Source organism: Podarcis pityusensis (genome assembly GCF_964106645.2).
Source record: "Podarcis pityusensis genome assembly, chromosome: 5".
Classification (NCBI taxonomy): domain Eukaryota; kingdom Metazoa; phylum Chordata; class Lepidosauria; order Squamata; family Lacertidae; genus Podarcis; species Podarcis pityusensis.
In genome coordinates this window covers 10,498,148-10,520,142 of record NC_138032.1, presented here as the reverse complement: position 1 = coordinate 10,520,142, position 21,995 = coordinate 10,498,148, and the positions used below count along the sequence as shown (strand labels likewise).

The 21,995-nt window shown below is 44.6% G+C and overlaps 1 protein-coding gene across 7 annotated transcripts in view; it reads right to left on the bottom strand.

The window, feature by feature from the left end:
• The window catches only part of PEX5L (peroxisomal biogenesis factor 5 like), a 174,672-nt gene that overhangs the window by 24,016 nt on the left and 128,661 nt on the right, over window positions 1-21,995 (bottom strand). For 5 of the 7 annotated variants that reach the window (XM_081007976.1, XM_081007977.1, XM_081007978.1 and 2 more), the window contains 5 exons: window positions 20,758-20,869; window positions 12,901-13,110; window positions 10,056-10,182; window positions 7,954-8,062; window positions 691-786 (listed from right to left, as the gene is read on the bottom strand). In XM_081007976.1, the coding sequence (XP_080864102.1) occupies window positions 691-786; window positions 7,954-8,062; window positions 10,056-10,182; window positions 12,901-13,110; window positions 20,758-20,869 (654 nt within the window). The remainder of the gene's footprint in view (window positions 1-690; window positions 787-7,953; window positions 8,063-10,055; window positions 10,183-12,900; window positions 13,111-20,757; window positions 20,870-21,995) is intronic. The other 2 variants (XM_081007979.1, XM_081007981.1) reach the window with 1 other exon arrangement.

The window sequence follows — 21,995 nt, the reverse complement described above, 5'->3', positions numbered from 1 at the left end:
TTGCCTAAAAGGTCTAATAATAATAATAATAATAAATTATTATTTATACCCTGCCCATCTGGCTGAGTTTCCCCAGCCACTCTGGGCGGCTCCCAATCAAGTATTAAAAACAATACAGCGTTAAATATTAAAAACTTCCCTTCAGATGTCTTTTAAAAATAGGATAGCTACTTATTTCCTTCACTTCCTTCACAATATGTGGAGGAAGCAAGTTTGTTGTGCAAAAGCTCCACCCAAACTTTAATTGTGCAACCCGAACTTTGTAAAATGTGATGGGATCCCAAAGAAAAATTGCAATGGTCTGAAACCACCCTTCTACTGATTGGGGGGTCTGGTAACCTGCTGTGAGAAACACCTGAAATTAGGTCTTTTGCTCACCTAGTTACACATATGTTTTTTGAATATTTACCCCAGACTCAGATGAATGGCTAGCAAGAACACTCCTGTGCTTTAAACTGTTTATGCTAGAAGCTCCCCTTTGGTGGCACTCCTAAGCGCATCTACTTGAAACCATGTCACAGAGAAACATGCTGAGGATCACGCCATTATTTTTCCAATGGAAACACAATCACTTTAGCTCCATTTAGCTCAAATTGCCTAATGCCAGGTTGTGCTTTTGTTGCATTAAACAAAAGGCTGCTTTGCTAGATCGACTTCAGGTGGGACATTTTCCAAGACGTCAAACAATACCTCAACAGCTGCTTTCGCTCTTTCAAATTCCTCCTCCATAGAGTGATTTCGTGAGAGGAGGGCACCTCCCCAACGTTGCTCTTTGGTTGATCGTGCCTAAAAGAAAAAGTAAAATAAAACGCAGTCAGCACAGAACATTATTTGCTGAGAGTCAACGTCGTGCATTAAGAGCCAGCACAGCCAGACGTATATCCATAATGTATATTTAATGCAAATGGCTTCTCCCACAAAAAAACCTCTGCGAACTGGAGTTTACCCCTGACATCTGGATTGTTCCTCAGTCCTGCCTCCTGCTTTGTCCTCTAGTGTATTATTTATTTAAGCAACTTTTTAAATAAAACTGATCTCTATGCAGTACACATAAAACTGTAGTTCTGACTGTTAGAATTCCTGCACTGTGATTGCAGTCATGGGATTTTTGTCTTTCACATGACAGTATATGTTTTGACTCCACAGAGTGGAAAGTGACGGAGACAGGATGTTTGTGTTACTGTGTTCCATGAAGTGGGACTATTGTGCTTTGTCTTTTCCTCTTTGCTGTCTGATGCTAGAGAGAGAGGGAGCCATGTTGCAGTGCTCCGTGTGTGTTTATATGTAAATAAAGTAGATTAGCCAAAATGCTGAGTTGCTGAGGTCTGTCATGCGCAAGTTGCGCAAACTCTGCGGATCTCTAAGTGTGCCGGTGTTGGTTGGCATCGGTTGATGTGATGTTCGGGATGAAGAAAGCTTATGAAGCTTCCGAACGAAAGACCAGGAGGGAGAGAACATGCCAGTCGGGCATGTGTCTCTGCCAGGGTCCTACTCGAGTGTAGGCTGAACTCCTGACACTGACATGTCCAAAGGCTTCTGGTCCCTGGCTCACCTCAGCTGCCCATGGCCCAACCCTGAAATTGTGAGAGAAGATTTTGAGTAGGCAACTAGCCCAGAAAGAAAACCTTCAGCCCCATGTGGCTACTCTTTTGCTCCTGATCATAGGCTCATGTCATGGACTGGCTGGAGAGGAGTAGTGGGAGGTACCAGCTGGAGAACCCCCTGGGGAGGAAGGCTCAGAGCCAGGGGGTTAGTGGTGGGATGGTGATATGTGGTCAGAGGGAGAAGAGGGAGCAGACTGAGAGAAGGAAATGTCGGAAGCTGAAGAGGCAGCAGGGTTTAGTGAACAAGCTGAAGCTGGGACAGAGAGCACTCCAGAACCTAGAGGCAGAAGAGGAGGGGAGTCAGGAGACTAAGAGAAGACAAACTGCTGAAGAATCCAGGGAATCTCCCCCTCCTGCTGTGACCAGCTCCCCTTCCCCCTGGTCTCCCAGAACACACAGAGTAATGAAAGGAGCAGAGCAGAGGATTGGTTGCACACAGACACAGTCTCCAATTGCTTTGAAAAACCCCTGGAAAGGAGGCGACTTAGGCAGCTGTGGGAAGAACCTTCAGTCCTCACAACTGCCACACTGGGAAGAGCTGCTGGGATCACTAAGCCTGCACTGTTTTGGTTTCTTTGAATAAAGAGTTAACTTCGCTGACACCGGCGATTTTCAATTGCTGATCTTCACTTGATGCCATTTCCTGAGAGCTCCTTTCAGACAAAAAAGTCAACAAACCCTCAGCAGAGGGTAACATGCATGATGTCATGCAGCCCTCAATATTCAACAGAAGCCCATTGATATTTAAAGGCTGTCTACTGCAGATGCTATCCTGTCTGCTGCAGTTGTCACCCCATTACAAAATCTAGAAGAGTTTCAGCAGCCTGGTGCTCTCCAGATATTTTGTGCTACAACTGTCATCAGCCCCAGCTAGCGTGGCCATACACTTGTTCACTTCTTACCAGTCAGATAATCCTTTCAAAAAATGACAAAACCAACCGAGGTAGACGTTTGGAAGTGCTTGGAGTAAATTTGTTCACTTAAATGAAGTTTCCTAAGCTGTTTCAAGAATCTCTGAATTACACCTGAAAGTAGTTCCCAAAACTGCCAGGTGAACTAAAGGTGCATTAGGTTTACTGTGGGGTAGAACTTTGAACAACTTCAAGTTTATCTGCTCCACCCTGTAGGAGGCCTAGTCTCTTAGCTTTCAGTAAATAAAGAAAAGTAAGACAACTGGACTCCTATAAGTTATAAAACAAAACGTAGTGGAGTGTTCCAAGGTTTATTAGGCAGATCCGGAGGTGCTGTTGTTGCTAAGGGTACTTAACCACTTAGTCATTATTGCTAAGCAACCAGAAGGAAGGGATAGGAGGAATTTCCTGTATCTTACCTGCAATTGAAAAGTATACAAATAGGAACTAATTGAATGATGCCTTGTGCCTTTAACAGTTGTGTGCCTGGCACAAATTAAGCAATGTTTTCTAGTATGGAAATACTAGAATCATAGCTTCACTAGCTGAAATTATGTCTGGCAGAGATCATATTCCTTGTTTGTGGTCCCTGATTTAGTTGTTGACCCTATACTTCAGCCCAGCAGCTGGTAACACTCAGAATACCGAAGTAAAACTTTTCTGCTGATTAATTATTTTATGAATTAAAAAGTTCACTTGGGTGAACTTGAACTAGTTCATTTTTGGTACAGGATGAACTTGAACTAGTTCATCTTAACGTTCCAAGCACCTGAGCTTGCTTGATGGAGCAAAGTTTTTTGCGTTTGCTTTCCATTTTGCCTGAACAGGAGTGATTTGTCATTTCTCTGCTATTCTTGGCTGCTTCCTTTGTTCAGCTTCCTTCCCAGTACTCTCCCCATGGGGAAAGTACAATGCAAGTTTATAAGCACCCTTTCATGAAAAAAACTTCTGAATTCATGATCACAGTGAAAAGAAACATCCTCTTTCACTGGGAGGAAAAATAGTGCAATGACCTAAAAAGCCTTGATTCTGCTAAGCTCCTGACCCCACACTTGTCTGAGGTTAAACTCATTAGCCAGATGCCTGCCCAACAGCAGATCACAACAGCTTCCACTTACATAATTATGCATTATTATTATTATTATCCTTGGGGGTTATTCAATTGCAATGAGCTGTTTTCATGCTGGCTATAATTTCTGTTGCATTAAAATGAGTCCAGACTGATTTTGGGGGGAGGTGGGGGGTAGGAGGTGTCCATCAACCTTGCACTGAACAGTACTGAAAAAGGAAGTGGTCAGAGGATGTTAAGGTTACCAACGTACATGCAATGCAATCCCTACTAGGATCACTTTAAATTCCAGTACTATATGTGTCTACCCAGATGTAAGCCCATTGAGCTCAGGGGGAATTACTCCCAGGTAAGCATGTCTGAAATTATAGTCTCAGAGTAAAATGGCTTTGCAGCATGAACGTATAAGCAAAGCATACAGTGTGCTGAGCAGGTTATCTAAGATCCACAATCTAAAAGCCAAGGACAGCTGGTGTTTGCATGGTTTTGGTTCTCCCGCGGAACATAGAATTGGCAGAGAATTAAGCCCAGTACTGTGATCAGGCACGACACTGACACCTTTCTTTTACAAAATGATGGCATGAGCTCTCTTTATGCATGCCCATCACATTTGGCCAGTCTGCTCCTCGCCACTGCACAGGTTAAATATGGGCAACCTTCACACAGGGCATTGGAGAGGAACGAGACAGTTGGTGCAGTGTAACTACTAAAAGACTGAGCTACAAATTAGGAAGTCTCTGGTTCATATCTTGTCTCTGCCCTGACCTCATTAGGTGGCCATAGGCAAGCCAATCTCTTTCAGCTTCAGTCACCCCCCCCCCATCCACCGCACAGCATGGGAGATAATATATAGAACAGTTAAGTATTATTGAGAGGAGCATTGATGATGGCCATGTGTTCTGTGTCAGACTTAGGGCTTTTATGGAAAGAGAAGGAGGGGAAAGAGCTTCACTGAGCTCTATGGGACTTCCCACAGGTGGGATGATGGATCATGTCTTTGTAAATGATAAAGGACAAATCAGTAGTTGAGTACATGGTGGGGCAGAGCTGTGAAGCTACCTTCTTGACACCAGAACTGTTGCTTACCTGGATGGGCCAGTGGCAGGGCAGAGGGGCCAATAAGTCAAGGTTGTGTGAGTGCATCAGTGGGAACAATCTGGTGCTCCCGTTGGAGCACTTATGGGGCCCAGACCTTACTACTATCTGTCCCTTCCTGGTGATGTTGGTGTCAGGAGAGCAGGTATGTAGCTCCACTACAACACTACATGCCACCACAATTATTTCCATGCTTAAAAGACAGAATGGGAGGATGACATGCTTGGATTTCCTTGTTCCCGTAATCTAAGCAAGATGTGGAATCTCTGAGCATTGTGAAGAATGAATGGCAAAGAGGATCTCCAAGGAACCACACGTGCGGAATTGTGGAATTTTTGACAAGATGAACTCTAGCACTTAGCTCAGCTGCCCCCAACCACCCATGCTGGCTGGGGCTGATGGGAATTGTAGTCCAAAGTAGATGGGGGGGCACCATGTTGAGGAAGTCTGGATTAGGTAGATGACAGATGCATGAGCTTGGAGTTAAATATGAAGGGCATGATTTGCTTTGTGCATGCAGACGAACAATCTGAGAAACAGAGACCCTGAGGGCATCATTTAAAGTGTTTCTAAGCAGCCAAGATGTCAGAGAATCTTTTCAGTTACGCAATGGAAGCTGCAAAGTTCGAATCTGTCACAGCAACACCATATTGTGGGTGTCAGATATAACAGGCCCTGTCTCACTCCAAAGGAAAAGGCTGCAATTCCCTTCACGGTTGGGCAGTTTAAATCCCACAGAGATAAATAGCATTTAACCAGCATGGAGAGCATTACAGCCTGTCAGCTTGACCCTTTGCATGTGGACCCAGCAGTAAATCCCACAGAGTTCAATGGGGCTTACTTCCGAGTTACAACCTTACTGAGTCACAACTAGGGCTGGCATCTGATAAGCAATACTTGGATTAAAATCCTTTTGATAATAATCTATCAGCTGTTAATATTAATTTCAACCTTTGTGGCATTTTAAACTGTTAAGATTAATAAAAATGCTCAAGATTCAATACGAGGGCCTTTTGAAGATTTGAAAAAGGAAGCACGGTAGGTGTTAAAAGATGGTCAAATTGCCTAACAAACTAGATGTGTAGCATGTAGTCTGTTTTTGTCTTTACATTGGGATTTTGGTGCCTGGGGAGGTGAGGTTTAGTTCCCCACTCCCTAAGGGGGAATTGTTCCCCCCACTCCATGGCTAAGGGGCGGGGTAGGCAAATCTGTCAGTTTCAGTTTCTATCAGTTCCTAATTTTTTTCCATTCTTACATTGAATTTGCCACATTTCTGCATCCATTCTGTGCTAGTGACAAGAGAAGGCTACATTCCCCTTAAATAAACAGGACAAAACAACAACAACAACAACCCGTTCCCTGAACTTAGAGAAAGCTCCCCTCTGGGTGTCTCAACAGATTTTCTACCTGCAGATCTGAATATGCGAATTTTTCAAAAGAGCATATGGAATGCCTTTCTGTGAGTCATGTACGGATACAAAAAGGAGGAAAGGCCTGGAATTATCCAGGAACTATCCCAGGAACTATTCACTTGGAACTATCCCAGAATGCTTCTGTTGTGCAACCTCACAAGGTTGTTGTAAGGGGAAAAAAAGGGAGGGTGAAGAACCGCATATACCATTGTGAGCTCTTTGGAGAAGGTGGGATATGAATGCATTATATATATAGAGAGAGGGAGAGAGTGTAGAAGTCCACTCCACTCCTCTGTGTGGTGGCACAGCTGATCACCCTAGTTCGTCTGCGCTGCCCTTGACCATGCTGTGCTGGGACCATCAGGTGCTTGGACCTGTATGATAAGCAGGCTGAATTTTAGTTCTATTAAAAGCAATAAAATCCCACCACATTCCTTAAAATGAATTTAAGTACCGGACGTTAAAAAGCTCACCACTTAGGAAATGGGCCAATGTTTTGGTTACGCGGTCTTTTTTATTTTTACTGCAGTATCAATCTTCCAGCACGTCTGCAAGAGCTGAGCTGCAGTCACTCTGATTTATGCCCATAAGAGTATTTATGGCAAGGAAGTGTTGTGTCAAAAAATCTCATGTTTTTCCAACAGCCAACTGGTGGTAATCTCCCCCCCCCCCACCCCTACCTTGCAATTGACTTTCCAGAGCCTTATGTGAAGCAGCACACGAATGATAGAAGCAACAACAAACTGGCAAATCCTGGTCATCTGTAGGATTCATGTCATGGAGAGATGGTCCTAAGTATCCTCCTTCTAACATAAAAGACAAAGGTAAAGGACCCCTGACAGTTAAGTCCAGTTGTGAACGACTCTGGGGTTGCGGCGCTCATCTCGCTTTACTGGCCGAGGGAGCCAACGTTTGTCCACAGACAGTTTTTCTGGGTCATGTGGCCAGCATGACTAAGCTGTTTCTGTCGAAACCAGAACAGCACACGGAAACACCGTTTACCTTCCCGCCGGAGTGGTACCTATTTATCTACTTGCGCCTTGACATGCTTTCGAACTGCTAGGTTGGCAGGAGCTGGGACCAAGCAATGGGAGCTCACCCCATCGCAGGGATTCGAACCGCCGACCTTCTGATTGGCAAGCCCAAGGCTCACTGGTTTACATAGTGGGTGGCTAAACCCTGTCCCAAAGATCTGATCTCATCTCCCATGGTTTTGGTGGCAGTAGCAATGAGAATAAAAATTAAAGTAGGCACTGGAGTGGGCAGAAAGAGGATGCAAATCTCTTTGCTCCCCAGTCATCAGACTGATCATTTGATGTCTGGAAGGGCGGATTAATTCCCTCTTCTGCTTATATGTGCCAATCAGCTGAGGGTGTGCCTGCTTGCCTGACAGCGCACAGATCCCGTGTGTGTATTGTATATATTCATGTATGCATATGAGAGTATTCTCAGGAGCGGGAGGTTGGCCACACACACTGCTGACATGTTTGCCCAGAAGAGTTGTTCAGGGGTTGTCGCCAGGCCAAAGAACATTTCACCACCCGCTACGCTAATGTTTGCCCCAACACACTTTCTCCCTCTGAATTCCTATAAATCCCCAGAAATTAAAATGATTATTGATACAACGTACCTTTTACTAATGGTCAACTAACTAAGCATGGATGTTATTATACATCGCTTAGAGCAGAGAAAAGGCAGAGGGAGTGATGTGCTGAAATCCATTCCCCCGCCAAAGAAATAAATTTAGCTGCTTTTCTCCCGTTGGGGCTGATGGGAGTTGTAGTCCAAAGCAGCTGGAGGACACCAGCTGGGAAAAGCCTTCCTTGAACGAAGAACTTGCCCAAATGACGCTGACCTCTTACCTTTGGTGCAAGTGCAGGAGCAGGCGCTAATTCTATATCCGAGGCTGAGTCAGATTCCAGTGCGGTCTTGACAGTGGCCAACTCTGACTGGGACCTGTTCTCTGCAGACCTAAGGGAGGGAAAGGATTTGTAGGCCCCGTCATTGCAATAACGGCAGAGCAGATGCGTTTGGGACAAAAGCACACAGAGCCTTGCCTACATCGTAGGATGCATGCTTCGTGATCCTAAGTATGTGCAAAACAGTGAACAGAGGAAGAAAGGGCAGTGATATGATTGCTTTTGGCACAACTCGTTATAATTCCCAGGCTTGTGGTGAGAGAAAAATGGTTCTGTCCTCGCAGATGTTGTAGATAGGAGCAACAGTAGTGTTTCTGTGAAAGTGAGCAAAGTCAGTAGCAAAGGTGGGGGTTTTGTTTTGTTTTAAGAAAAGCTTTTTGAGGTCGCATCCGCACCATATGCTTAAACCAATCTTTCATCAATTTAAGAGTCATGGCTTTCCCCAAAGAACCCTAGAAACTATAGTTTGTTAAGGCTGCTGAGAGTTGCTGTTGTTGTTTAGTCGTTTAGTCGTGTCCGGCTCTTCGTGACCCCCTGGACCAGAGCATGCCAGGCACTCCTGTCTTCCACTGCCTCCCGCAGTTTGGTCAAACTCATGTTGGTAGCTTCGAGAACACTGTCCAACCATCTCGTCCTCTGTCATCCCCTTCTCCTTGTGCCCTCCATCTTTCCCTACACCAGGGTCTTTTCCAGGGGGACTTCTCTTCTCATAAGGTGGCCAAAGTACTGGAGCCTCAGCTTCACAATCTGTCCTTCCAGTGAGCACTCAGGGCTGATTTCCTTCAGAATGGAGAGGTTTGATCTTCTTGCAGTCCATAGGACTCTCAAGAGTCTCCTCCAGCACCATAATTCAAAAGCATCAATTCTTCGGCAATCAGCCTTCTTTATGGTCCAGCTTTCACTTCCGAGAGTTGCTAGGAGACCCTTAACAAACTACAGTTCCCAGGATACTGGGGCAGAGGGAAACCATGACTCTTAAAGTGGTATAAGAGTGCATTAAACGTACAGCGGGGTGTGAACTGAAATGCAATTCAATTAGGAATAATGCCCAAAACATTGAACGCTATTGTAAAGTTGTCCCTTTTGCTGCTGTGAGGCTTGCCCCAGTGATCTCTTTGCAAGCACCATTTCATTTCCTAGGAAAGAGTCCTTGCAAAATCTGGAAGCAGCAGATGGATATCTTCGCCCTCCTACCTCTGGGAATAGTAATGCCAAGAAAGCCATGGGCGCATGATGAATTGGCCATCCCTGCCATTAATACATGACAGTTTGCTATCCTTTAATGGTAGCTCTGCTAGCTAATATGGTTGCAGGACTGAATTCTAATTGTTGGCACTGTAAACAAGCCAAGGGATGGTTTCCCCATATGTACTGGGAATGCCCAGAGGTAAAGAAATTCTGGAATAAAATCCTAAAGGTTATTAATGAAATTTTTAAAGTGAAGCTTTCAATAGACTTTGATTTCATGACAGTGGGTATACTTGGAAACACGGTTATAGAGAAAGGTGACCAGTGTACCTTCAAAGCTATGATATTAGCGGGAAAGGCAATGATAGCTTTAGGTTGGAAAGACAGAGGAAAAAAGGACAGTTGAGGCATGGAATAGTTATTTGTTTGAACTTATTCAGTCGGACATTGTCGCAGTCATGTCACAGGAAACAATGTGGAAGGTCAAGTCCACCACGATAAGGAACAGATGGAACCCCTGTCTTCAATGGATAAAAACTACTGGAACAAAAGACATTCGGTGGAAACTAAAGACGCTATGCCCACGGCTGAGGATAATTGTTTGCACCCTTCCAATGGATATGGGGGGGGGGGAGGGAGGGAAAGGAAATAATTGTATGGAAAATTTAAAATTGGAACGAGATAATATAATGTATGTAAAAATCCTAAACTTGAATAAAACATAAAAAAATAAAAATAATAATAAAATAATAATAAAATAATAATGGTAGCTCTGAACCTGCTGCCCGAGGCAGGATGCTTCACCCTGCACAACAGCAGGGCCGGCCGTGTTGCAAAAGCTGGTAAGTATGTTTTACCATAGAAATTCTTTTGATGGAACTCTAGTAGATGAAGGTTTTCTCTCAGGTGCTGGGAAGCCTTTGCTGGCTCTGTCTCCATGAAACTTCACATCATCCCATTTCTCTAGCTGCGCCTGGATATTGACTGAGAAGGAGAAAAGAAAACAAGATCTCTCGCAAGGGCTCAGGAATACATTGCTTTCATTCCAGAGCCAAACAAGTTCAGGGAGGAAACAGTCACTCTGTGGAGCTAAAAAATAAATCTCATCCACTCCAAGCTATATGCTGCTCTTATTGTTATCAGTGTTGTTACAGCTAAGGACAAGACGAGCTTGAGAGCCAACAATACATTTGCACAAATGGTCGCATTTCACACAGACATGACACTTCGGGAAATCACTGCGACTTTGCTAAAGGTCATTTCATTCAAAATAGCTTTTGCACCTGCCACTTTCCTAAGCGATGGGGAAGATTTACAGGGACAGTTTCCTTGTGAGGAGAGAGGACTGGAGACATGTGTGTGTTTTGTTGCATCTGTCTCTTTTACAAAAATTGGGTTTAACTCAAAAGCCTCTCCTACTTTCAGCACCCTTTCTTGCATGCTGAGAAGCTGGGGAGCATTTTGATGATGATAATGATGATGTATGTGAATATGAACAACCATGCAACAACAACCACACTCCCAGGAATACCAATGTTCTACTGGTTGTCATTTTTTTAACCAGCAGAATGCATAGTGAAGGGAATTTTGTTTGTTTGTTCTCACTCTTAACTGGCTTTGTGATACCCTAATACAGTCTTACCTTGCATCCTGAACGCCTTGGTACTCGGACGTTTTGGCTCCCAAATGCCGCAAACCCAGAAGTGAGTGTTCTGGTTTGCGAATGTTCTTTGGAACCTGAACATCCGATGGGGCTTCCGTGGCTTCTGATTGGCTGCAGGAACGTGCTTTGGTTTCTGAATGTTTTGGAAGTTGAATGGACTTCCAGAACAGATTCTGTTTGACTTCCAAGGTACGACTGTATTGCTCTGAAGCCATGAGGGCGATACTTCCTGCCCTCATTTTTAAGCCCGGTAACGCAAACTGGGATTCATGGAAGCATGACAAGGAAAATGGTGAGGCATGACAGAGGGTAGTTCTACAAATTCTCCCTAGGATGGCTCCAATTTCAAGCCAGAAATTAATTGGGACAGAGACACACAATCGCAACCCCAAAGTGATACCAGCTCCAACACCCTCAAATGCCTATCAGAGACTTTTGAGCAACCTTTCCCAGCTTAGCTCCCAAATTCAAGAGTATTTCCATGCAGGCCTTGCCTTGAGGGTAGGTGTGAGGGGAGGCAAGTACCTTCCAAGGTGTTCAGCTTTTAAAAACTAGGGAAGCACAGCAGGTATTGGCAGAAAAGCATCCCAAGCAGAAAGGAAAGCTAAAGAAAAAGTGCAACTACATGAAAAAGAGTTCTAGGGCCAAGCTGGCGCTGTGAGCAGCTGTTTCCAAATAAAGGCCTGGAGGAATTGAAATGGATGTCTGCTGTGCAGCTAGCAGAATCACAGAGTTGGAAGGGATCCCAAAGGTTATCTAGTCCAATCCTCTGCAGTGCAGGAATCAATGCAGAAAGTACTGCTCTTTCAACTAAGTAGGGATCATTGTATCATTACACCTGCACCATGCATTTAAGGAATTATCATACCACTTTAACAATCATGGTCCCCAGCCCCCAATTCCTGGAAAGTGTCATTTGTAAAGGGTGCTGAGAGTTGTTAGGAGACCCGCATTCCCCACACAAAGGTACAGTGCGGCCTAGGACCCACGTACCTATGGGACCGCCTCTCCTGGTATGCCCCGCGGAGGACCTTAAGGTCCACAAATGACAACATTTTGGAGGTCCCAAGATGCAAGGTGGTTAGATTCGTCTCAACTAGGGCTAGGGCCTTTTCAGTACTGGCCCCGACTTGGTGGAACACTCTGTCACAAGAGACTAGGGCCCTGCGGGACTTGACATCTTTCCCCAGGGCCTGCAAGACAGAGCTGTTCCACCTGGCCTTTGGTTTGGACTCAGTCTGACCCTTATGTTTCCCTCCCCTTATGGTTTTGATCTATGGGCTACTTTTAAAATGAGGCTGCATTTTAAATTGTATTTTAAATTGGTCCCCCCCCCCATTATGTTTTTATTGTAATTTTATTGGTCTTAGCCGCCCTGAGCCCGGCTCTGGCCAGGGAGGGCGGGGTATAAATTAAATTTATTATTATTATTAATGCCCAGAGTTTTCCGAGAAGAGGGATTCATCATGGAATTGTAGCTCTGTGAGCAGGGCAATAGGGGTCTCATAAGAACTCTCAGCACCACAAACTTCAGCTCTCATGATTCTTTGGGGAAAGCCATACTTGATCAAAGGGGTACAATACTGCTTTAATATATGGTGTGGATGAGGCCATAGAGCAGGAGGGCGCACTGCAGACTGTACAGTCTAAGGTCCCCAGCTCAATGCAGGGAATCCAGAGCATGAGTGTCCCTAATAGATGGCTATCCACTCTCTGCTTCAAGACCTCCAAGTCTACCTTCCCCTAGCTCTGATTCCTTGTATCAGGCTTAGCAATCGCAGAGGCTTCCTACTAACCAGAGGGCTCAACATCACGAACCACTATTGCATGCCCTCCAGCTACTCACTTGTAGTTCATCAACATCTGGATGGCCAAAGGCACCCCACATCTGCATGCAATGAGTATCTCGACAGGCTGTGTTCCAGCCTGGCTTCCTGAAGCCCAAGCCCTGCAGTCAAGCAAGGCCTCAAAGAGTGAGGGAAAAGCAAAGCATGTGAAAAATGGGGAAGTTGTAGCTGGTGATCGAAGATGCTAAGTACCTAAATCCAATGATGACTTCTCGGGAGCTCTGGCAGGCTGGATTTTCTGCTCAGCATCCACACTGATAAGGTCTGGATTGTCTGCCTTTTTCCTGTGAGTTGAAGCCTTCAAGCTTTCCCCTCTTGAGGAATTCTCCAACTTTTTCACTTTGTTTTGGGTTTGGGAGACTGGTTCGCTCAGGTCCAAGAGATCCAACCCTGTAGACAAAACTATCGCAGGCCCAACATAATGAAACCGTTTTAAGCACTCGCTTTTATTGGATGTGGCATTTCCAGTGTCTTAAGAAGAAATGTGTTGATGGTAAATCAAATTCTCAGACCTTAGAGCAAGTCAAGCTATATGTGACACACAGGTGAGTGGGGATTACACATCTCCTGTATTTGGACTGGGTGGTCTGCCCTGTCCAAATTGAAAGGACAATAAGGGTGTGCTTATGTATCATATCTAATATGACTTCACAGCTAATAGCAGCTCCATGGGGACAATTTACACCAGGGAATCAATTTTGCAGGGTTTGTGTGTATGTTAAGGGCTAAATCCTTCTCCCTATTCTGATTCAAATCAGCTGCTTCTCTGGCTACTGTTACCTAAAATAAATGCTGCTTTGATTTTCTACAAGTATCACTAAAGTGTCAAACAATGTGATCAGCCAAACCATATGGAATACCATTTAACGCTGTACTGTTTTTAACACTTGATTGGGAGCTGCCCAGAGTGGCTGGGGAAACTCAGCCAGATGGGTGGGGTATAAATAATAAAGCATTATTATTATTATTATTATTATTATTATTATTATTATTAAGCTCTCCTGAGTCTGTACTGGTGCAGTGAAGGATTACTTTTCTCTGGCATGAAAAGCTCCCTGCATGGAGAAAATAAACACACCAAAATGCAAGGTTCCATGCGTCTGCCCACGACACTTCCACTTTCATTTGTTTCTTAAAAAGTGGAACATCCAAACATGTAATCCCTCTCTTGCTGCCTAAAGTGGAAGAGTGAAACCATATGCTTTTTCTGCACATGTAGACTGGACATTAGGCAGAGGAATTATAGCTTGGTGCAGGTGTGGAGCTGCAGCCACAATCATTCTTCCATTTGCACTAACAACTGTGCCAAACTCCAGCATTTTATATATTTGGGTGGCGAGGTACACCCATGGGCAACACACCTTCAGTGTGCCCTGAAAGTTGCCACCTTTGCCACCATGGTCCACCTGTTTACCTATGGACCCAATCCATGCTACTGGTCAGAAGGAAGGGACAAGGCAAGTGGAGGCTGCTGCCCTTTCTGCTGCCTCCTGTCTTTTCCTGAATCCCTGGAAACAGAAGGGGAGCCAAGAAGCAATGGCAAAAAGGAAGAGGAAGGGCTGGACTGGGGAACTCCAGGGGGTCAGCAATGAGATCCCTGTTGAGGGGTTAGCAGGTGTCTGATGTTACCAGCCACTGACATCAGCCTTTTCTCTTGCAGTTAGTTTGTGTTTCCATATCAAGGATTAGCAGTGGAGTGGTTTGGAGTTCAAAATGAATGGGAAAATATCGTTGTAACAACACTGCATTGTTAATGAGACTCGAGGGCTCATTAAGAAACAGTTATTAGATTCCATATGACAATAGGAATGATTGTGAGCATTGTGTTTAATTAAATCTTGCATTTTCTGCATATTGTTTTAGGGGAGTGCATTAATTAGGGATGCAGATATACATAATCAGCTGGCCCAATGTCAGAATTGGTGTATTTAGCAATTTGAGTTGATGCATGTTTTAACCTTGGATTTCCCTGTCTCCTCCATTGGGATTGTTTGTGTTTCTTTTATACATTGGGGGGTTTTGGGTTAAAAAAATGTAAAAACAACTCAGAAATCTTTGGGCATAATCACTCTTAAAACACAATAACTCCAGTGGAAGAGTATGAGGCAGTGTTGTCCAAACGTTTTTCAAAGAGGGCCAGATTTGATGAAGTGAAGGGCCGTGAGGGCTGACCAAAGGGCCAACCGAAGTTGTTGACTTTTTTTAGGATTGAAGTTGTTGAGGGTTTTTTTTGGGGGGGGGGGATTTTTACCGCAGGAAATAAACTGCCACAGGGGCCAGATTAAACCAGACTCCTTGGCAGGTTTTGAATAAACATACACAAATTTAGTGATTGATAACATGGTAGATAGATAATATAAGGATTGATATAATTTTATAATATGCAGAGAATAACATGAGCTGAGAAATCAGAGAGAGGAGCTGAAGTCTCGGGGGGGGGAGGGTTTGATGGGGAATGGGGAAAAAGGGGGAAAATAATGAATATGATATGTTTTGATATATTGTTATGTCGAAATTGTTAATAATAATAATAATAATAATAATAATAATAATACCAACTGGTGGGCCGGATTAGGCCTCTGAAACAGACTTTGGACATGCCTGGTATAAGCAGGCTATTGGAATCAGTGAGACCTATGAAGGCTTAACTTTGGCTAACCTTTCCCATTGGGTCGAACCATAGCACCATAGCAGTAGAGCATCCGATCTGCATACAGAAGAGCAGAGGCTTAGTTCTTGGCATCTCCAGGCAGGGCTGAGTGACTCCACTGGCACTGCCTGAGATCTGAAGAGGCACTGCTAATAGACAATACTGAGCTAGATGAAGCAGAGCTCTGACCCTGGCAGCTTCCTGTATTCCTATGTAACCTCTGTGGCCTCAGTTTTAAGGAGATACCAAATTCTGTTTGTCATTCGAAGGCATGCTCGACACCAGAGTATTTTCGTTTTGTTTGCTGTGCAGATTGTGCACTTTCACAAATGCGATGCCTATTTTGTGAACACCAGTACCCTGGTCCAGTAAGGAGGATCTGACCACATGTAACCAATGTGGATGAAGATATTCATCACCTCTGTTTGCCCCACTGCTTTCCTCTGGGGGAACCCGATCTTTAGTGCTAAATTGGAACAAGCAGCAATTAAGTGGGGTAGGAGAACTTAAAAAAAAAAAGACAATATATTTCACATCTGGCAACCGATGAGCCCCTTTGGTTTCAGATAGTACATGGGTAGATGAGTCTATAAAGCCAATTTTTTAATAACTCTGGAAGCGTATGAAAAATTGTGCGCTGGGCTTTTTAGACTCATACCCATGTACTATCTAAAACCAAAGGGGTACATTGGTTGTCAGATGTAATTCCCCTCCCCCACAGCTCTCCTACCCCACTAATTGGGTTTTCCATGGATTGCTGTGTGTTCTGATTTAGCTCTAAAAAGCGGGTTTTCCGGTGTGGCGAGGCAAATGGAGAACTGCTGGGACTCGCGCCTAGAAAGCACAAGTCGAGCGAGAAATCACTCAGACCCATGCTTCCTAGGTTCAAGACAAACAGAAAGGTGGATGAGCCCTAGGTCCCAGGCAACCAAATGGATGCATCTTGTGAAATAGAGGGTGATATGTTATACAGTGGTTCTGCTCCTTTCTCCTGGGCCGTGTCCAGAAAGTGGTGTTGGGGGATGAGTGTTCAGACCCCTGGGCTCTCACTTGTGGGGTGCCTCAGGGTTCCGTCCTCTCCCCCATGCTTTTTAATATCTATATGAAGCCGCTGGGAGAGATCATCAGGGGGTTTGGGCTGGGTGTTCATCAGTATGCAGATGACACCCAGCTCTACCTCTCCTTTATATCAGAACCAGCGAAGGCGGTGAAGGTCCTGTGTGAGTGCCTGGAGGCAGTTGGAGGATGGATGGCGGCTAACAGATTGAGGTTGAATCCTGACAAGACAGAAGTACTGTTTTTGGGGGACAGGGGACGGGTGGGTGTGAGGGATTCCCTGGTCCTGAATGGGGTAACTGTGCCCCTGAAGGACCAGGTGCGCAGCCTGGGAGTCATTTTGGACTCACAGCTGTCCATGGAGGCGCAAGTTAATTCTGTGTCCAGGGCGGCTGTCTACCAGCTCCACCTGGTACGCAGGCTGAGACCCTCCCTGCCTGCGGACTGTCTCGCCAGAGTGGTGCATGCTCTAGTTATCTCCCGCTTGGACTACTGCAATGTGCTCTACGTGGGGCTACCTTTGAAGGTGACCCGGAAACTGCAATTAATCCAGAATGCGGCAGCTAGACTGGTGACTAGGACTGGCCACCGGGACCACATAACACCGTTCCTGAGAGATCTGCATTGGCTCCCAGTACGTTTCCGAGCACAATTCAAAGTGTTGGTGCTGACCTTTAAAGCCATAAACAGCCTCGGTCCTGTATACCTGAAGGAGCGTCTCTACCCCCATCGTTCAGCCCGGACACTGAGATCCAGCACTGAGGGCCTTCTGGCGGTTCCCTCATTGTGAGAAGTGAGGTTGCAGGGAACCAGACAAAGGGCCTTCTCAGTGGTGGCACCCACCCTGTGGAACACCCTCCCTTCAGATGTGAAGGAAATAAGCAGCTATCCTATCTGTAAAAGACATCTGAAGGCAACCCTGTTGTTGTTGTTGTTGTTGTTGTTGTTGTTGTTGTTGTTGTTGTTGTTATTATTATATGCACCCTCACGCCTGTAAATAACTAGAGTAGAATTGAAGCCCTTCACTGAAATGCTAAACAAAACGACTGGTATGCAATCCCCAATGGAACTTGTTTTTAAACAGCTGTGTTTCTAAGCAAGCATCACTAAGTAAGCAAGTCCAGTAACGTAGAGCCACCCTCCCGACATCTACAATTCCCAGCACCCTCAACAAACTAGGATTCTTTTTTGGGGGGTGAGTATACTACTGTTGGGCAAAACCCCATTTGCTTGGCCCCAGTGTCATTCAGAAAAAATGAAGCTGCGTGGGATTCTTTTAGGTGACATTCTGAAGCTGTTTCCCCTACCCGTTTTGCTGATGCTGTGAGTTTATTCCCTCCCCTCCCAACTCGCTCGACTTTAACGTGTTTGAACATCTGTGTCAGTGTGGCTTAGCTAAGTTGGCATATACATGGTTCGTAAGAGGATTTCGACAAGCTCATGAAAGGCATCAACAGTTATTAAGCAGAAAAGAGGATATAGAGGTCGTATACAGGATGTCCCCCAACCTCTGGGACTGGTAGAAAAACGGGGAGTGACTGACAGAGGATGGAAGACGTCTGAATGTTTCATGGCATCTCCTTCCTTTTTGCAAAAATATAGATAGATGCTGGGCTGGCTGGATCTGTGGTGTACCAGAGTTTTGTGGTCGTTTGGGTATTGGCTATATATCAAAAATGCAAATATCTCTTTTCCCAGTGATAGACATGAGAAGATTAATTAGGGTTACCCCAACTTTGTGCAAATCTCTGGGTGAATTACAGACACATGCAACCATCAAATTTAACATTAAAGCAACAATATCCCCAATTATACAGATTTGGGGGTCAAGCCTTTAATATGGCAGGCCTGGCCTGTGGAACACTTTGCCACTAGAGGTTTAGCAGGAACTGTCTCCCTTCAAATTGTACTGTTCAGACAGACCTTCACAATATGCCTTTCTCTTATTAACCAACTGATACCTGTTTTATTGGTTTATTATGTTTTATGGCTATTTATGGGCTGGCTTTATTATGTTTTGTGTGTTGTGAGCTGCCTTGATCAGCTTTACAAAAGTGCAGAGTATAAATATTATCTATTCACTGCATGTCTCTTCTCCAAGGAGCTCAAGTTGGTTTACATGGTCCAACCCTTCCTCAGGCAATCCCTACAACAACCCTGTGAGGTAGGGTAGACTGTGACTGGCCCAAGGTCGCCCCGTGAGCTTCATGGCTCAGTGGGGATTTGAAGGCTGGTCTCACAGGTCCTAGTCCAACACACTAACCACTGCACCACACTTAAAATCTATCTATCTACCATCTATCTATCTATTTATCATCTATCTATCTATCTATCTATCTATCTATCTATCTATCATCTATCTATCTATCTATCTATCTATCTATCTATCTATCTATCATCTATCTATCTATCATTTATCTCAAAGAAACAGTGATAAACCAGATTCAATCCTTGGCAACACCTGTTAAAATGCCAGGGTAGTAAGTGACATGAAGGTCCAGAGACCTTGGATGGACACTGCTAGTCAGAGCAGACAACACTTGGTTCTTTGCCTGACTCATAATAATGCAGCCTCCTGTTTCTCCCAGACAGAGATATACAGCAATGGAAAGGTTTACTGAGGTCCGTATTAAGAACAAAGCAAGCTGCCATATACTAAACCACACCATTGGTCCATCTAGCTCAGTGGTTCTCAACCTGTGGGTCCCCAGATTTTGTTGGACTACAACTCCCATCATCCCTGAGCTCTGGCTAGCTCTGCTAGCTAGGGATGATGGGAGTTGTAGTTCAACAACATCTGGGGCCCCACAGGTTGAAAAAGGCTGATCTAGCTGGATATTGCCCCTGTTGGATGGTAGCCCTTCTCCAAGGTTTCAGACAGGAGACTCTTCCACACCTACCTGAAGATGCCGGGGGCTGAACCTCGGTCCTTCTGCATGCAACATATATGTTTTATCACAGAGCTATGGGCATTTCCTCTTCCGGAAGTGAATTTCCTGGCCTAAACATTAGCTCATCTTTTTCTAGTCTGGCCCTGACACCTTGTATGCCAAGTGACCCTTTGTCAATGTTCTGACTCTGCAGCCCTCAAGGTTGTGCTGCTCAAATCCTGCCCTTCCTCGGTGCCTATTTTGAATTCTTGAAAGCAGCAGTGAATTCTTCTTCTTCTTCTTTTTACTTAGCATAAGAACTGCCTTCCTAGGTCAGACAAATAAAGCATCCAGCCCAGAATATTGTCTCCAGTAGCAGCCAATAAAAGCTCTTAGGGGAGATGCACTCAGCGGCACAAAGCAGTCTTCTGATGGAGACTTATAGATGTTTTAGAAGTGATGACTTGCCCCTCAACCCTCTTAGGTAAAATTTCTGTTTGAAAACAGTTTTTATTCCTTCATGGAGGGAGAGAAGGTAGCTGATAAATGGCTTTCGAGAGAGAGAAGAAGCAATGGGCACCAGGAAGTTAGCAGAAGAAGATGATGCAACAGCAGATATATTTGGACAAGGAAGCGGAAGATTAAGTCAAGATCAAACGCACGAGGACACAGAGAACAGAGGACTATGGCGAAGGATGGGAGTCAGATGAAAGGCTAAAAATATGAAAGTAGGTCAAAAGATAGATGTAAATGGGCCTCACTTTTTCCTCTTCAAGGGCAGTTTGACCAGCAATTAGGCCAAGATAGGGAACTTATGGCCTTTCAATTGCTGTTGGACTACAACTGTTGTAATGCATAATGACTGGCCATACTGATTGGTGCTGGCGAGAGTCTGACAACTGTAGGACGCCTAACAGCAGGGATCATTCACTTAGTAAACTAAGGGTTAATTTTGTTGACAGGCAGCTAACCAAGAGAGGTGGTGACAGTGGAGATGTTTCCTAGGAACCAGTCAGAATGGCATGATGCTTGCTGAGGTACCACACACTCTGATTGGCTGTGTAGTTCTGAGGGAGTTTTCTCCTGTGTGTGTTGTTGTAAGTCTTCCTGCTGTGAACAAGGCCTGAATTAAGAAAAGCAAAACCTCTCTGTTTATTTTGCTTCATATTATCTACAGCTTTTCTTCCTTTTACCCAGCAAAATATTATCTGTTTCTTTTGCATTCTGGACTCTGCCTGAAAGTGCCTCTGCTAACACCACCAGTTTGCCCTTCCTTGAATTAAGCCTTCAGTTTTGTGGGTGTGTGGGTGTGTGGGTGTGTTTGCACCCCTTTGTATCAGGATTATGCTGGGCACTCATAACTCTCCACTTCATGAGCTTTTGAAGAGTGGTGGAGTAGGGGAACAGCTAAATGCCAGACAACATCCAAGAATTGCTTTGAACATGACCAACAGTAGTAGAACTTTCAGTTACCTGCTGTATTGGACGTCACAGGCCTTGCAATGGCTTCTGATTTGGTTTCGCAAAGAAAGTCATCGATGGAGGGGCTCAGGAGGGGTCTGCTTTCTTGTTGCTCATTCACCAGCTAGTGACAGAAAAGCAAAAGTGGATGTGTGTGTTTGTGTGTGAGTCTCTCGAATGGCTGAACTATGCATAATAAGTCTTTCGAAAGCACAAAACAAAATGGATATAGCAATTGGGTGTGAGGCAGCAAATAAAAAGAGAGACACCATTAAGCAATACCTACGACACTCAACTTTAGATTTCAGCATTATATTCAGAATTCGAAAGAAATGTTTTACACTATGATCAAATTAACCCAGATTTTGTGTGGCACTTCAATAGCTGGCAGATACATTTTTTGTATTTGTTATTTTCCACCTGGTAATTAGTCAGTGTTGTAACATGCCCTTGCGTCTGAATTGACCTTCCTCCACCAGATGTTGTTGGACCACAACTCCCATCAGCCTCAGCTAATATGGCCAATGGGGGGCACCAGGTTAGAGTTGTTTGTCCAACAGCAACATCTGCAAGGCACCAACTTGGGGAACGCTGCTCTAGATTAAGAGAGAAACTTCAGGAAGTCCTCCAACTCAGGCTAGAAATGCAAAAGAAGAGTCGCATCAACACCATACATTTAAAACACTTTATGCCATTTCAACAGTTATAGCTCCCCCTGTAAAAAGAAGAAGAAAAGACAATGGGAACTATAGTTTTTAAAGGGTGCTGGGAGTTGTAATTCTGTTATGTTTTCCAACAACTCTCAGCATCCTGTATGGTGTGGATGTGACCATGGGGGCAGAGATGTGCTTGTGGCTTTCCCTTCATCCAATTTAGCTGTACAATTGCCTAAGTAAACCAAAAGCAAGCTTCCAATTTGGACTTTGAGGACATTTGAGATGAGCTAAAGGGCAGCAAAACACCAGTGGATATAAAGTAGGGTCAAACCTGACTAACTGCTGGGTGGAGAGCAAACCAGGGACTCCTAGCAGCATAACCAAGCAAAGAGTTGGGGATGCAATCCATATGTTGAAGACGGCATACACGCCTTACATTTAAGGCACATGGCTTCCCCAAAAGTATGCTGGGCACTGTAGCTTGTTAAGGATGCTGGGAATTTTAGTACTGCAAGGGGCAAACTCCTTCTTTGGAGGAAGCAATGCGCTTTAAATGTACAGTGTGAACGCAGCTCAGCAGATCTCAGAAACCCC